The sequence below is a fragment of the Anneissia japonica genome, unplaced genomic scaffold, assembly GCF_011630105.1.
Source record: "Anneissia japonica isolate Jap-2015-1 unplaced genomic scaffold, ASM1163010v1 scaffold5330_len1712360_cov203, whole genome shotgun sequence".
NCBI classification, from domain to species: domain Eukaryota; kingdom Metazoa; phylum Echinodermata; class Crinoidea; order Comatulida; family Comatulidae; genus Anneissia; species Anneissia japonica.
Window position 1 is genome coordinate 817,864 of NW_022711894.1, and position 18,907 is coordinate 836,770.

The following is an 18,907-nucleotide window of genomic DNA, read 5'->3' on the forward strand; positions in this document are numbered from 1 at the left end:
TATATATATTTTACATATATATGTATATATATATATATATACATATTATATATATACATATTATATATATACATATTTATACATATACATATATTTATATGTATATATATATACATATATACGTGTATGTATACACAACGAAATGTAGTCGATTTATATTAAAATAAAGGCTGTTGACTTTTCTTTCTAGATGTATCATTTAGTACGCGAATATTTAAAGATGTCTTACTACCTTCTTTAAGGTGTATACGCTGGTTTTTGTGTTACCAATAATGCTTAGATTATCCCATACTTTTGTTTGTAAACAAATAATATGTTCAGTCTGATGACGTTAGGAGAATATCTATGATAATATACAGCCTGATTAAACGTGGACTGCCTTTATCTTGATTCCTATAGAGTTGTTGTTATACAGTTTTTGTAAGTTGGCTCTATTTACGCAGAAAATGGTATTAGAGTGCGCATCCGGATTCTTAAAAAAAATGAATATTTAAGCCTAGACGGCAACCAAGGAGGCTACAGTCAAGACAACGTCAGACTGCCATTTCTTGTCGTATACAGTATTTATTTAATAAGATTCTTGATCACAAGTCAATAAACTGCTCTTTCAACTGTCTACTACATCTGAGGTAAATGAAATTCAATACACGTATTATAATAATTGCAGCTTTTGAGTTTATCACATAATTATTATTAATTTATTACGATTTGAATACACCTTCATTTACTCTTTAAAAGCTATTAAGCTGTATTTTCAACTAACAATGGTCATTAGTTGGTTTTTCAAAACATCACCATCACCATCACCACCATCATCATCGTCATCATCATCATCATCATCATCATCATCATCATCATCATAATCATCATCATCATCATCATCATTATCATCGTCATCATCGTAAGCGTCGTCGTCGTCATCATCATATTTATTAGTTATTCCTATGTTAATGTTTTTATTTTGTAATACAATTATTGTAAATAAAAATAACATTTTCACTTTTAAATGATTTAATAATAGGACCATTTCACTTTCCTATATACACATAATATAGTAAACTTATGGTCGTTTTACAGATTGGCCAAGTTGTACAATTTTTATATTATTTCAATGTTTGGTTAAAGAAATATATGCCAAACCGCATAAAATATTCACTATAATTATTGTTCGATTAATAGTGTTTTCGATTCACATTAGTGCTAGTGCACGGGCTATTTGGAAACTAGCGAATATGTAGGCCTAGTGTATATGCAGACCTATTTTGATAATCTGGACGAGGTGATTATTATCCAAAAATCACCATTGCGGCTATTGAAATTGTTGAATTGGGCCTAAAAAGATCAGTAAAATAAAGCTATCCTTATATGCATTTTTATTTCCTCAACAATATGTATCTTTGACATAATGTGTTGGGCCTTAAAAAAACGATTTGGTGTAGTTTACATGGGACGCTTCCTTTCTTTATCACCAGCAAATTTTCATGATAGCCTTAAACCGTGATTGAGTTCACGTTTGGCTTTTGTAACCTTTCTGTTCACATATGTATATGGTTTATTCTCTTATTATTCTCTATTATTTGTCAAAATAATCTATAAGTTCACTTTGTTTAGTTTAAATGATTACATTTAAATTGTTATGTGCTTAAAAAGTAGGCATATTTCCTTCAAACGTCCCATCCCAAGCCTCGTGTAGAGGGTGGGTATTGATAGCCACACTGACCACTCCTGTTGGGCAGATCACTCCCGTGAAGGTCAGAAGGTTGTGAAATATTATTCAAACATTTGTCACATGTACACTATTATTTGGTTTGATTAAAAAATGACAATGATTACAAGTCATTCCTGATGATGCCATAATTAATGTCGAAATATTAAATCCCGACACGATGGCGTGCATTTCGATGCTTGGAGTAATGTATTATACAATCTTACATGTTGTAATCATCAGCATGAGACCGAGCTTGCTTATAATTGTTTGAATCATAATTAAATTCTCAAAAAATGTACGACATTATTATTGCTAAATTGAAGTGATCAAATAGGTCAACGGTATCAGCTTTCTTTTAAGACGAAGATACATATTTCCGTTAATTTACCAACTTTTTATTTACAACAAAAATATTTATATTGTCTTTCAATAGATTTAGGAGTCTATGAGAAATAAAGAAACGTTGCTATAAGTTTATTAATTTGCGTGGAAATGATCTTCTTTCTTAAATTGTTCAATTGGAAACTAATAACTCATTCGAAAGCAATTCAAGTTAGTGAATTGTAGTTTCTAAGAAGTTTATTGTCTCGGTACTCACTAAATGCCGTTAACCCTACTCTATAAACGAAAAAGAAGTAATTTCGCTCTAAGAAAGCGCCCACAGACCTCACTTCGATTTTGCTATTTCTATAATGAAAATTAAAACTTTAAAGATTGTATGATATTCTTAAGAGTGAAAAAAGTAGTTAAATTTACTCTATAAGTATATTGAAAATTCACTCTCGTTATCTTTCCCGCACTTTTACTCTACTGGAGTAAGAAAAAAAAAACTTTTTTGTTTTTTTTGTTACTGTTTTGCATTTATAGGGGATTTTACAATATCACCACCAACTGTGATTTAAGATGAATTCTAACCAACCTACTGACAGACGACCGCGTTCTTTACCGTAATAGGCCTACTTACACATTATTCAATAAACCTGTGAACGTGTAATGTACGCAGTAGATCTTAAAGAATATCTACTGCAGAAGTTAACAGGATTTGCCAGAACGATTCATAGGAATTTCATCAACAAAAATAATCACAAATTTGTCAAGGCAGAGGCCTACCTTCCCAATGTACGGTTATTCATATTGCTGTGTAATAAATAAAAGCGTATTACAGATGCCAAACATTTAAAATGGGTTAGGCATCCAGCAAATTCAATGTAGTATGTGCAATGTAGAGTTAATTCCAAAAGATATTTGATATATACATACATATATACATAACTTTATGTTTATGATTATTATGTACTGTATATATGGAATTTTTCGTTGATATGTCCGATATGATCTGTACACCATTGTTTCTTTATTCGACTGTTGTTTCTACAATTTTCAGATTAATGCATATAATATATGTGAACATATATACATATATACAAATAACATATATATATACATATATATGTATGTATATATATATATATATATATATATATATATATATATACATAAATATATAGTTAATATATTATAATTGTAATTTTTTTTTTATTTACGGTATATATTTCACACTCGCAGATTCCTTTTCTTTACAGTTTACAGTATATATATATATGTATATATATATATATATATATTATATTTTTCAGCATATCTTTATGAAGGTAATTGATATAACTATATATTCAAATTGTTTTTCTTGAAGTTAATTTCGATATCGTACGTTATAATACAGTAAACTATGCGAACATTTAATTATTACTTAAACATTAAACGATTAACAGCATGAAGGTAATTGATATAACAATACATTAAAATTGTTTGGCTAAAATATAATTTCGTTATCACAGGTTATTATACAGTAAACTATGCTATCGGTTAGAATGGCTTGCTAACGCACCGTCCATGCGTGTTATATCATTAAAATTCCACGATGGAATATTAGGCCTTGACATAATAAGTACGATACGCAAACGTCGATATTCGTTGCTTATACTACACACTATAACTATTTTGATGAAGGCCTACCTAACGCCTTATTAATACGACCAACGGTTCAACATAACATTTAGGTAAATAATATAGGCCTATTTCAATTTTTGAGAACTACCATAGAGTATAGATGAAGACGAAAATCTAATAAATTCTAGGCTACTGCTAAATGGAGTGAACCATGGTAGATTCGAAATGATCACAAGCGGGTAAACTATTCCGGCACTGGTTGAAATAACGAAATAGGCCTAATATAATAACACATTTATACATGTTTTAATTTCTATTCAACGTTTCTTTAAATTATATTTTGCCTTGTAATTCCATTTATTTACATAGGCCTGTCTTCTCTATTTTAACAATTTTATTTAAATGAAAAGCAATAATACTGTAATATTACAAATATGCATTGTTTTATCTAGGTCTGGTGCTTTTTAGTTAGTTGACTTATTTTAAGATACTGGGGTACATTACCAAACAGAAAACGCGTTAAGTAGAGCACATATAGAATGGTAATGAATACGACTAAATGAATGTATGATAAAAACTATAAGCATCTGTATAAGAAATAAGGTCTATAACTTCGTAAACTTACCTGTTGGAGAGTAGTGAAGGAACGCGGATGGCGCAGACGGAAGTACTAGCGGTGATACGACCGATGCAGACGAGAGAGAAGAACGAGACGACGAGCTTTCGTCCGCTTTTACACTTTGAGACATCGCGTGCTAACTGAATTTCACGATTGCTGATCACAGGAAATGGGAACGAGATAAGTCTGGCCTGACGACAAGTTTGAGTATGGAATTCCAGTAGCAACCGTTGCTGGATCCTGGGGATCTAGTTAAAAAATGCTGACCGGGGTAGCCTCGATCGTTTATATATGTTCGGAATTGAATGCAAATTGTTTCAAAATGATGGTAACAGATGGAACAGAAAGCAGACGGTTTTCAAAAGTATAGAAACACTTTGGTTTGTCAACTAGTTCCGCTGGTCGGCGCTAACTGAATTTGTCGCTTCTCATTGGTTAAAACTGATCATTGCATATAGATTGTATTTTGATTTACTCTAAATTACGAACGTGATTGATGCGTAAACGAATATATATTAACACCGAACTTGTATGTAAGGAGAATTCTGATTGGTTCGATGTCGGCCAGTTGGAGTAGTGATGCGCACAGGACGAATGAGTCTGCTGCAGTGGGTCTTTGGCGAACATGAACTTTGGGAAAACAGGCTACAATTTAGAAATTTGTCTGTGTTTAATAAACGCAAAACAGATCACAAAAGATCGGTACACGTGCAAAATTCACTCTAATTATCTCCCATATGTCGAAAATTAGAAGAAAATCAGCGAAAAAACGAGGCAAGGTCTCAAAATGTTGCCCGACCAAACAGTTGTTTGACCGCACAAGAATGGTGCGCTGCTGTTAGCCTGACGACTCGGATCTACCCTCGATTGTCATACGACTCGTGTGGATAATGTACCCCTGCAAGCTATGAGTTACACTTACATTAGAACTTCAAGTCAATTCAACTATCATCTAAATTTTAAAACAACAATGATTCTATGACAGGTTTTCCACCAAACCCATCAATCAATTTTTTCTCATTTCACGTGAACGATCTTAACTTTGTGTTACTGTTAACACTTTCAACAAGCAACAAAACGAAAGAACACAGAACAACCAATGGTCCCCTAATACATAACAGAAGGCCAGATTCAATAAAAAATAAATTTAAAAGACTAATTAGAATTAATAAATACAAAAAATCGTTGAATTTTAATCCCAGACACCGGTCGTATGAATATAATGCAAAAATATCGGATTGTAATAAATCAATAGAAAACTTTTCAGGAGGGGTAATTCACAATATATAAATCTAAGGTTGTTGATCGTGATCTGGCTTGAAGTTTGGGCACTTTATAAAATGTAGTATAATATATATATATATATATATATATATATATATATATACATATATATATATATATATTTATGTGTGCTTCCCATTTGCCTTTCACTTATATATATATATATATTCATATACTGTATATATTATATATTTATATATCTGTGTGTGTGCAGTATCATATACCAATACTGTACACTGATAATGTAATACATAAAATAGTCGGGAGAAATACGACATAAGTGTGAAAGTGTGAAATTAATAAACGAATTTTCAGTGTACATCATAGATGCAAGACAGACCTACTTAATTTTGGTTTACAGACAAAAAATTAAAGCTAAATAAAATCTAAATTTACAAATGATGCAATAATGCATTGTTAAACAAGACCCACAACAAGAAATTGTTGTTTTGGTAATACCATTTCGGTACGACGATAACTATCAAATCGTAAACTTGTGTCAAAAGTTTGTCATGCCGTATATCCTTACAAGCCCGACTCTTTCTGCTCCCCAATATAGATTTGATAGCCCCCAGGACAAATTAACAATGAGTGCTGGCATCAATTGCAGAACAACACAGAATTACAGCAGTATAAAACTGGCGGCATGAACTTAAATTAATAACACGAGAAGAAAATAAAATGATCGATAGTGCACAGGATAAGTTGAACATGAACAATAAAAAGATGTAGAAAAAGAAAGAAAATATCGGTAAAGAATAGAAAAAAAATACACTTATTTTGGGAAGCGCTGATAGAGACGAGAAGATTTCTTTCGTAATTCTTTTTCTATTACTTAAAAGTGACTTTTACTACGATGTAATGGGTTTCTTTAACATAGTTTTATTTGTTGTTTTTATTGTTATACTCAAGAGTTTATTGCATAGGCCAGTTTGGTTATTGCGTCATTAATTATAATATATATATAATTTGTTTTACCGTACTTCTTAATTGATAGGCCTATTACTCGGATTTTAAATTTATAATATATGCACGTAATGTAATAAATCATATACGTATTGTACAGAACAGTCGGTTTTTGTTTGAGAGCTTCAATATCTGGTTTGCATTTCAGCTGGCAGGGGAGGGGGACTGTAATGCAAATTTCAATTGCACACACCACCAAAGCGGCACCATGTGTAATACAATACAAAGGATTGCATCCTCCTCGAAAAACATTAGCGGGTTGTGTCCCTATGTATGCCTATCCACTTCACTCGAAAAAAGTCTTCAGAATTTATGGGTTATTCTTGATGTATTTTTACACGAAACGATCGCATCAAATTCCACCAATAATAACGTATTATGAATATAATAACAATATTCAAATCAATAAACCTAGATACAAAATATTAATTATACATATTTTATCACCAGACTTATACTTATAAGCTATATAGTTATTGTATTACACAATTTGAAAACATTTGAAATCGGCAAGTCGAATGTTTGAATTGCTATACAAGACCTGAGTATTGTGGGTTCAATATTACTCACTGTGTTGATAGTTTTGTCTGTTTTGTTGTCTGTTCTAATTATGATAATTTGGAACCGAACATTATATTGATTGATCGATTTATTAGTTAATTAATTGACTAACTGTTTGAATAACGTATTGATTGATTGGTTGTTTGGTTATAACTTAATTATTGATTGATTGATTGATTGAGTGATGGGTTGATTGATTGATTGATTGATTGATTGGTTGATTGCCATTTATTCCGATTGTCCAAATAATTGATACAGTAGTTAAATGTGAGAGCTTGCTTTTAGAGCCCCTCTTCAAATTATGAAGAAATAATATTTTTCCAATTCACCTGAAATAAATCTACACATTATAAGACAAACACTCGTATTTAATCTATGTATTAAGCCGCATCCGCAACGCAGTATCTTCAGCAACGACCGCCGTTAGCCTAATCAGTTATGATAGAAAAGTGATTGGAGAGAAACTAGATTTACATAACGTTCATACATTGAACTATGTGGTAATCTGTTATGAACAAATTGATTGTACAGCTTGTCGGAAAATATGGTATTTTCGTAAGAGATGATAAAGCTGTAGAGAATTTATGATGAATAGTGATTTAACGATCATGTTTATAAGGCTGATATGTCCACACGACGTTTAAAAGGCATTAGCTAAGATATAAAATACACTTGATGAAGTGGGTTGTTAAATTAATAATGCATAATGTAAATATAAATATTTTTAAAGATGTAACAGACCTAATAACGATATTAGTATTATTAATTGATAATGAAAAAAACAAATTGGCTTATAACAATAAAAATTATAGGTAACCATTATAAACAATAAAAGGAATTAGTTAAATTATTAATATTATTATTGATAAGATGTAATAATAACGATATTATTATATTATAATAATTTTTAATAATTGATTATGAAAAACACATTGGCTAATAAGAAGTAAACTCATAAGTAACCGTTTAAAGAACAACAGGGACCTATTAATAATGAACATGCTAAAAGTTGTTGTTAGAACTGAGAAAACATGATGCTACTACACTGAAATAAAATGAACATACCGGTACTTTATTGTTGTTAAGCACGTTCTATTTGAGTTTTTTAAGATATAATTAATAATCTAAATCATAAGTATAAGCATCTTATTAAAACTAACATTGTCATCATATCTATCATCATCGTCATCGTCATCATCATGACATCATCATCATCATCAACACCATCAAAATCTACACATGTAGAAAGTTATTGTTGATACAGATAGGTTTAAGTCTATTATATAAGTTTATATAGTAACTGATTAACTTTTTGTCTTCATTTAGTTTTTGATTTGAATTTTCCTTCCATAAAACGTCTATGTTCAAAAACAAGCAATTTTGCTTCTGTGCGAAAGGAAATTCAAATCGAAGTTTTAACATTATAATATACATTTGCTTGATAGATCTTATCTTTGTTTTTTTTATTTCCATTGCATACTTGTACTGTCACCGTTATTGCTGATTATGGTTGGTTTCAGTGGTACATTGTATCTAAGGCTGTGCCTTGTAAGTTTCCACTGAGCACCAAAAAACACCATCAACATCATCATTATCATCATCGTCACATCACAACATTCTTCATTAAAGTATTATTTTCATTATCATCACCGTCACTCCACCATTATCTTCATTATTATTACTGTATCACACACATCATTGTCTACTAAATAAAGCATTATTGTATGAGTTAATTATGCCTACAGATATTATTCTCTAATAATAGAGGCAGCCTTAAGAAGACACTGTGCCCTAGATTGCCATTGTACAAAAGCGTACACGGGCTGGCCCAGCAAGACTGATGATACGGTTACAATTATTGAGTTGTCAGAATTAAACACATGGCATTTACTATGGAAACGTATTCAATAATATATTACAAAAAACACGTCTTTTAAGGTTGCACGTGCCAGATGTTGTACTTTCAATAAATTTATAGAATTACCCTAGTATTGGCATTTAAATAGCGATGTTGTAGAATAATATTCTTTAACTTAACTTAAAGTTACTTAACAATCATGGCAATACCATCTATAAAGAATGAATAATTCATTATACAGTATTATAATATTAAAGCTCAAACATATATTTTTGTTAACTATACAATGCTGTGCATTTATATCAGGACTATATTAACAATTTGTATATATTACTTTTTTGTAATAAATGTATTACTGATACTGATCCTTATTATGGTACATATAAACAAAATCAAATTGGTTTTATTTTATTCGTTTTATTTTAAACTACAGTGTGTAATAAGCTAGGGAATGCAGAGAACGCAAATAAGAAAGTTACTGTAGCACCCAGATCGCAGTAAATAATTTGCTTACGCTATTGGTTATTTAGGGAAGGGGCGCTTTATCAGATAAGATGCAGTAGACTTGCAACCGCTACACTTAACAGGTTTGCAGGTTCTAAATTAAAATATAAATCATGTAAAATTACAACCATCTCACCAACTACATGGTGAAGTCAATGTCTGCCTCCACAAATCAGAGTCAGAACATTCGGAGCCATTGAGTCTGTTGGAAAAAAAAAACATTTATTTCAAATTCTATTGTGGTTCTTACAGTTACACTGATATTCCTGTAATCCGGATATATAATCCGTTTCAACACGCAAAGAGAACTTGAACGAAATTCAATAAAATACAAAATGCTTTTTATATTAGTTGTTTTAATTATTTTACTAATCAATGTTTGTGTTTTATGCAATTGGCTGTAAACTTTTGTTGCAACCTGTTTCTTTTTATTTTATTTTTTTTTTTGACTGAACGTCCATATACAGTATAGGAGTTTTTTTTAAATGCCAAAACAATGTACCAAATTACAATTAATATTATTACTACAATTATTATTATTATTATTATTATTATTATTATTATTATTATTATTATTATTATTATTATTAAAAAAATACTTATAATGGTCACATTATTAAGAAGACACAACAATAATTGTTACTTAACCAATATCCTGAGGCGCGTGGAACGGAGAGAGTAGAGAAAACAGTAGAACTTATACATACTGTTTGTGGTGCTGAACTAATAATAATAATTCAAATAATAAAACATTAAATAGTTAAACCGTTATTAAATTTTTAATTATTGGTCATGTTGTAACTTCAGCCGTTGTCTTTCAAACCATTTAAATTATCGTAGCAAAAAGTATAAAAACTAACTTGTGTTTTTAATGAAAGTTAATCACTTGTAAATTATAAATGCTTGAAAATGTGTAGTTCAATGGTTTGATTGAATGTGTGTGGAATGGGAATTGAATATATGGCGTAGACCTATGTTTAAGAAAAAAATACAAAGTATAGGCCTATGTAGGCCTAAAAAAAAACAAAGGTTACTTTGTATTTGGTCACGGAGGGCTATATCTGAGGATTTTTCAAATGAAAGATAGGGGGTAGCTAGCTACCCTATTCTCCCTTCTCCCTCCATGACTGGATCCGCCAATGATCGCGCACACAGCAAATCTATTATATTATAGATGTATCGAGTTTAAGTGGATGGTGGCTCGTTTATTGCTCGTCCCGGTAGAGTCGGTGTCAGTATCAGATTGACTGCAATACAATAAACTCCTACTTGTTTAACTTTGTATACCACAAATTGTAGTTGTATATGCGTTTTATAGTCTTCTTTATATTATTGTTGTTACTATTGTTATTTTATTTCTCTGTTCAAATTTAATATTATAAAGGAAAACTAATTTTAGTTTGATTTGATTTGACTTGTAAATATTTTTACCTTAAGCATTTAATTAATATTTGATTATTACCTATTTAACCTGAACGACAATAATATTCTTCCATATACTGTATTGGAGTTTTTCTAAATGCCAAAAAAATGTACAAAAATACAATTAATATTTCTACTACAACAATAATTATTATTATTACTATTTTTATTATTACTATACTATTATTATTTTACTATTATTTTTGTTATAATTAATAACAAAATATTATTTTACTTTAATTCTAGTAAGCTAAAACTTTCTAATAACACTTTAATATGTGCGTTTTATAGTCTTCTTTATATTATTATTGTTCCTATTATTATTTTATTTCTGTGTTCAAGTTTAAAATTATAAAGGAAAACTAATTTTAGTTTGATTTGATTTGACTTGTAAATATTTTTACCTTAAGCATTTAATTAATATTTGATTATTACCTATTTAACCTAGTAACGACTAAAATTATAATTGTTTGACGTAATAATAGCAGACGCCAGAAGATATGAAAACAAAAGTTGAAGGTATGATGTTGATAAAAATTACTCTTAATAGAAAATGACTATCACTCACACGACATAATGATGTTACAGAGAAATTCATCATATTTTACACCAATTCATTTTATCATTTCAACTACACTGCGAAGCTAAGTAGAAAAAACCCCTCTCAATAATTAACAAATTGAAAAGCGAGTATATTTGGAAAACAATTCTCATTTATGACGGGTATATCATCGGGTGATTAATCGTGTACCCGCCGTTGGAACCTGCTCGCTGATTTTCAGTTCGATGTCGTTTTAATCAGTTGTGCTCATTTTGCCGGCTCGCAGATCTCTTTTTATCTATCCCCATGGTAATTATCACTGGTTTTGCATTTATAAAATTTTCTTATGCCTTATTTGTCCCACGATTGTCCGTAGCGGGCTCGGTGTCAAGGCGATCATTTCTTCTAAGTGGATGATACACATGCCTTTCATATTAACACAATAACGTGTTCATTTGTGTTATTGTTACCTTTTGTTTAATCACGCACTAAGATTTTTTTTTCATATAATAAAAAACGGACACATTTAAATGAATTGACTAATTACCGAAGACCTTACGCTCCAAACACTAATCATAGAGGAAAGGTAAATGGAAGTAATATTAATTAAGGAAAATCAATGATGTCTTGTAAGCACAAGTTACTTAATTAATTCCACAAAACTGTTCAGCTAATGACTTTTCATTGATTAATTTCTGATTTTGTTTGCGGCGAATTTCAGATTTGTTTTTCGTTCTGATCATCACCACCTATTTATGTAGAATTATAAACTGACAAATGACTTTCGTTATATATCTTTACATTTAGTCAACTAATAAATACATGTTAACTAAATAAATTTAAAACAATCTATATATTCAAGTAGAAAAACGAGAAAACGAAATATTGTTGGGGTAGGTTCAATGTGCGGTACAAAACAATGCTAAGAAGAGACACTTAAAAGAAATAGACTGGGCGAGGTAATGAAACCATTAAAAAACCTATCGTAATACATAAATCCATGATGCAACAATGCAATACAAGAACTAACGTCAGAATGGAATTCAAATGCTTAAACTTTCAAAATAAAAGTATTAAGCAAAGATACATGATAGACAATATAAGTAGGCCTAGTAGCCTATAGTTCAAACGTTATAACATTTTGTTGGTAAGTATAGACCTACTATAATACCAGAGAATACCAACTGAGCAAGTTGGTAGAAAAATAAAAAGACAAATGATATTTCCCTTTAAAAACAATTAGATTGTAATTTAAACGAGTATTTGCCATTAGCAGACGAACATCATATTATAGAACAATAGATTGTTTTAAATGTACAAACGGTAGTTCAGAGCCACGCGCAGGCGCCAACTGTTTCCGCTAATCTTTGCCACGCGTTGTTTTCAAGCGAATGCCACACGTATAATCAAAAGACACGTTTTATTATTTCAAATAATTTAGAATAAATAGCATTTCTAAGAAGAATAATCACAGAAGAACAACAAGAAGACGACGACACAATTATTGAGTTTTTCATTCTTGTAATCGTTGCAGTCACCTATATAACCCTGACCGCTCGCTTTGAATTCTGCTACGGGTATTCCTATGTCTAAATTTAATAACTAATTTAAAGAAATACCGTTATCAAGTACTTGAAAATAAAAGTCAAGCTATTACCATTACTATAATTAAGTTTGTTTCTGTTCGACTACTGAAGATAAGTCTCATGAAATAAGCTGTCACGTTGTCTTAAGATTAGTTCCGCAGCGGGTTTGGTTTCCCAACCTCGAGGTTGGGGTTTCAATCCCTCGCTGTGCTTTTCACTTGTGTCCTTTCTTTAATTGGTGCTCCAAAATATCTCAGTATGAAATCACAAATACAAATATTTGAAATATACAATACGATAAAAAGGGTATATTTTTATATCAAAAGAGGCATAAAATAAACTCATTCTCTTTGTAAAACTAATATAAAATTACGCAAAACAACTCAGAGCTAGGAGGAGTGAAAACTAATATTTCATATGTTGCGAAACCTTTCGCTTTAAATTGTTTTTAAACAATTGTGTAATATCAATATATGTTTCCTAGATTAAATGATTGCGTATTATCGTCGATTTTGTTCTAAATTCACTCGCCGCCACCAGTATAATAAACGTTAATGAAAATGTTTTTCAGTAATTAGAATCTGTTATGATCAAAGAACAATCGGATAGGTGAAAGCACTATACATTGTAGTTAGGTGTTTGCGGACTGAACAAAAAAATATACATAATGTATTAAACGCTTGTTGTCTTATAATAGTAATATTGTACTACGTGCGCGAAAAGCCACAGGCGACGTAAAATATTCAAGCTCCTGCGCAGGTAATTATTCCGATTATGCATGCACAACTCTATCAAGGTTACGCATTGTTGCGAAGTTTGGGGCAACTGTAGTGATACTTGGGCTGCAAAACTTCAAAGATTTCAAAATAGGGCGGGACGTGTTATCCTCGGTTGCAAATGGGATGAACCAGCTGCAAAAGTGTTAGACAGTCTGAGCTGGCAAAGTCTGTATCTCGGTAGATCCAGGAAAGTGTCGATTTTTATGTATAAATCTGTCTACTACTACTTATGCCCTTACATATTCAAAATCTTTTTAAATTTGAAAAACAAAGTGTTTACAGCTTACGACATTTTGATTGCCTTAAACTCCATATTCCTAAACCTAACAGTAATTTCAAGAAACGTAGCATAGTGGATTGGGGTTCACATCAATTGAATTGTCTCCCATTTGAGATTAGATCTTCGCCTTCTCTTTCAATTTTTAAATCAAAATTGTAATGTTATTCATAGGCATATTTAATTATTATTCTATTATTATTATTATTATTATTATTATTATTATTATTATTATTATTATTATTATTATACTATATATAATTCTATTATACATTATATTATATTTGTCTTTTTGGTATACACGACCATTTGTAAAACAACCTTTGTGTTGAAATGCTATCGTGTCTAAATAAAATAAATGAAATGAAATAAAATCATGAAATTAATTAGAATACGTGCTATATTACATCAGCCACTCAAAGTAGAGAAAGTTCAGGATGTTTAAAGGTAAATGATGTATTGAGCTAGATTGTTTTAGGCCCTGTCCAAACTATCACATTTCATTTGACAAAAATATGTGACATGCTTAAATATGGTCATGATGACATCACATCATCACCATATATAGACACATCGTGACTATATATGGGCATATAACAGTTTTATGTCAAAGAAAACTTGATAGTGTGGAAAGAGCTTTATCCCAACCTACACTATACAAATCCAAAAGAACAATTAACAAATGAAGTCAGAAATCACCTTTCACACTGATAACTTTATCATCGTAGTAGCAAGCTGCTACCGTACACAACGTACTACAGATCTAAGTTTGAACTCGCGAGAGTTGTATACTGTAAGACTTTAACACTACCCAAATCCGCTAAACGAAATAGCCGACATTACACATTATCACCCCTAGAGCCTCAAACTACTTACGATCGAGGCTGTTTTTGCGTTGCAACAACAACGGATATAACGCATTCAATCAATACATTATGTATATAAATTACAGAATATGAAATTAAACTACAGATATTTCAAAATAATATTTATGAATAATAACAGTTATAAATTATATCGCAAAACACCTAAGAGTATCACTGTATGTAAACAGTTTCATATACAAAATAAAACTACACAGTCTGTGCTGAAAAATAGGAAGATAATAACAAACTTTAATTTTTTATTATTTGTATTATTTTATATTTATAAGGAACACTCTTGATTGTTTTACAACATCGTTTGTGGGTTATCTCATCGTTCCTATGTTTTTCATGTTATTTTTTCTTGAATTTTAATGTTATTAATTCAAAACATTGTTCTCTGCTTAAAAGCTTATTATTCTATGTTAATGAATATATATATATATATATATATATAAATGAAACAGCTTTAATAGTAGACTTTAAGAACACTGATTTATTAGTAACTCGGATATTTTTGCCACTTCTGTGGCCTTCATCAGCGAGAATAATGGAAAACATCATGAATCATTAGTATATGAGCTATATATATATATATTATATATACATATATAATATATATATTTGTCTCTCTCAGGAGTATAAATAGGTACCGGTGTATATGCTGTGAAGGTAAAGCAGACTTGTGCAAGAGGAGTGGCGAAGCCCTCACAGATTTGCACAGTCTTCATTTACACCTTTACCTTAAATTTAAACGTAATTTTCAAAATTTATAAATCAGCAAATACTAAATTATTGTGTACTGATACTTATCTTATTGAAAATTGATAGCTTTTTAATAAGCATTTATATTTAAAGTATTATTTTTCTATTGTTGCTTGTATCGATTGAGTGTTATTGTTAACATAAAGAAATTTTAGAAAATCAATTTTTAAAATTTATTCAGCGAAAAATAAATTACTATGTATTAATAAACTTATCTTATTGAAAGTAGATAAGTTATTTAATTCATTTAAAAAGCACCTTTATTTACAGTTCTATATTTTCTATTATTACTCACCATCACAAACTATAGTTAAAAATTAAAATAAATATTGTAAACGTTATTACTGAATGCTTTTTATCCGGGGAGGTGGGGGTAGGGGTTGCAGATGATGTTGGGGTTACATTTTTATCTCTAAATATATACGTATTTTGTGTCATACGATCGCTCAGATACGGGTTTTTTTTATTTACATAAATTCTCTATTAATTTAATCCCCTGCGACATTTATAGACACGTGTAATTAATAATCATTATCGGATACGTAACTCATAATGACGATCGTAAAATATATTTTGCATAATAACCATTCTCAGGCCTATGTCCGAACCATAATTGAAGTATAAACGCCATTTGGCAACATGCCACTTAAAGATGAATATTAAGTGACTATAAACTTTATCGTCCAGTTTATATAAAGTAGCCACACTCCGGACAGAAGTTGACTTGACAGCGCGATTGTTGCTGATTTTGCATGCTCACACTAGGAAGTTACAAGTTCAGACCTTAGTCCGAGGCCCATTGTAGAATAAGTCCTTCGGGATTTAACCTTTTTATTGACAGCGGAAGTTGTCCGTCCCAGCTAGTGCAGTGCAGGGTTTTGTTATCGTTAAAGATACGCGACGGGATTAAGCAATGCTTTTACTATAAATTAGGCCTAAGGATTTTTTGTAATTGATCATCAACTATCTTAGGGGTTTAGAGTACTTCCGGATGGTATTATATTTAAATTTAGATGAAGGGTATGATTTTTGATACGTGAGTGTGACAGTTGTTCAAATCGTATCTCAAATTCAACAGGGTTGAAACTACGCCTATAACACCAGAACAGTTCGAATCCAAACAATTGAGCAAATATCATAGTGATAATTGTAATAATTATGTTGGCAATGATACTAGTGATGATGATGACAATAATAACAATAATTTCATCAACTAAACAGGCATGGCCCTTTGCACACATCACACAACCACAACGTAAAAGGGAAAGTAACTAAAATAGATATTAAAGGAAATATTTGAACAATGTGCTCCTTAAGTTTTCTTTAAAATTGGCATGGGTTTGCTACTAATTATTTTTTTCTCATATCTCAAAAACAAATCCAACCAAATCCAACAAAAGGCATCCAAGATAAAACAAGAGAGGAAATAAATTTAAAAAAACTCCCCAAAACAAAAAGATAAATAAAAACTAGACAAACCCGAAAACGTAATTTCAGAAGAGCCACTAATTAAAGGCTTATAACTCAGATTAGTTGGAAAAAAGCTTCACCTCATTTTGTATTAGTAAATTGGAAAAAAAAAAATCATTCAACTTAGTGTGTGGTTGCTGGTCTCAAAGAGATGTTGCTTTGAAGAACGTGTACAACTAAATCCAGATGTAAAAGTCCACAAGATTTGAAAACTTGAGATGAGAAATGCAACTTAGTAATTGCTTATAGGTCTACACAGTACATTAGTTGTGTTTTTAACCGGAAGTGAATACCCGGGTTTTTAATAGATATATGTAACTAGCATCTAAAACAACTCGTACCCTTTATAAGATAAAACTTAGTTCAAATCAACTCGCACCCAAAATCAAGTAGTACTCACAACCCATACTCGCTGGGAGATAGCTTTGTGCTTCCCAAGAAACTACAGTCGCACAATTTTGTTGTTTCATATTCATAATCAATTAATCATGCTTATTACTTAATAACAAAACTTCAATCATTCCCATTTCTGCACTAAGTGACTTCAGTTATATTTGTTTAATAACCTACCCATAAATTACTAGAATACATTACCCATTTACTTTGAAACAAATTAGTCATAAATTTGAGTAGTTAAAAAAAAAATTAAAAAATGACATTAAGAATGATGATGATAATGGTGATGATCATGATGTTGATAATGATGATAATAATGATAATGATGATGATGATATTGGTGGTGATAATGATTATGATGATGTGAGAATGATGACGAAGATGATAAGGATGATGGCAATGTTAATAATGGTGATGATGAGGATGATGACTATAAAAATGATGATGACGATAATGAGGATGGAGACGATGGTGGTGGTGGTGGCGGTGATGATAAAGATGATGATGGATGGATTGTTGATGGTTAATATTGTATTAGTGAATAAGATAATTGATGATTCCGATTATAACGAAGTTACTAACAACATCATGACAAAATATATTAATAATTAATAAATTATTATTGTTATTAGTATATTTTCTCCATGATTATGATAATGATAATATGGATTATAAGCATGATATTAACAATACTTTAAAATTGTCTTAATGTATAAGGCGAAGATTAATATCATTATTGGCAATAGTTGTGTCTAAACGAATAAAAGGATATAAATTAAATGATCAACAGGATGATAATAAAAGCTATGTTATTTTGTTGTTCTAACCTAAATGCTATTTATATTTGCTATGTACACGGAAAATTACTATTATTATTGGACACATAGTATTTCTAATTCTCATGGTAATGAATAGTACTTTTTTTTCAAACCATTTCGGAAAGTAATCAGTAATGTAGAAACATGATAAGATAATGTACATTTCATAACGATCATTGGAATCATATCACGACAATAGAGTACAACTATAGTAATATATGACATATTGAGTTGTTCGATAGCTTCGGGGTTGCGTATCTGCATGTCTCGTACTTAATATCATGTTTGTGTCTGGGCCAAATGATTGATTATATATGTACTATATGCATTTCCATAAATAAGTTTAAAACTAGGACAATGAATGGCGTAAGAGGCAAATGAAAAAAAAAATTATATATCACATGGAAGCTGATGGAAGTGACGTCAATCAGTTATTGCTGTCTCCGGTGTCTACTTCCTGTTTTAACTTAAATATTCATTTTTATTTGCATATTTCAACATTTCTACACATCGAGTTAAAACGAACGTTGTCACTAACGC

At 30.5% G+C, this 18,907-nt stretch overlaps 1 protein-coding gene across 4 annotated transcripts in view; it reads right to left on the reverse strand.

The window, feature by feature from the left end:
- Window positions 1-18,907, reverse strand: part of LOC117107662 (paired mesoderm homeobox protein 2-like) — a 34,179-nt gene that overhangs the window by 15,005 nt on the left and 267 nt on the right. For 2 of the 4 annotated variants that reach the window (XM_033249384.1, XM_033249382.1), the window contains exon 1: window positions 4,284-4,645. The exons of the other annotated variants lie outside the window; for them this stretch is intronic. In XM_033249384.1, coding sequence (XP_033105275.1) covers window positions 4,284-4,407 — 124 coding nt within the window. In that variant the 5' untranslated portion in view covers window positions 4,408-4,645. Of the gene's footprint in view, window positions 1-4,283; window positions 4,646-18,907 lie in introns of those variants that run through there. 4 annotated transcript variants of the gene reach the window in all.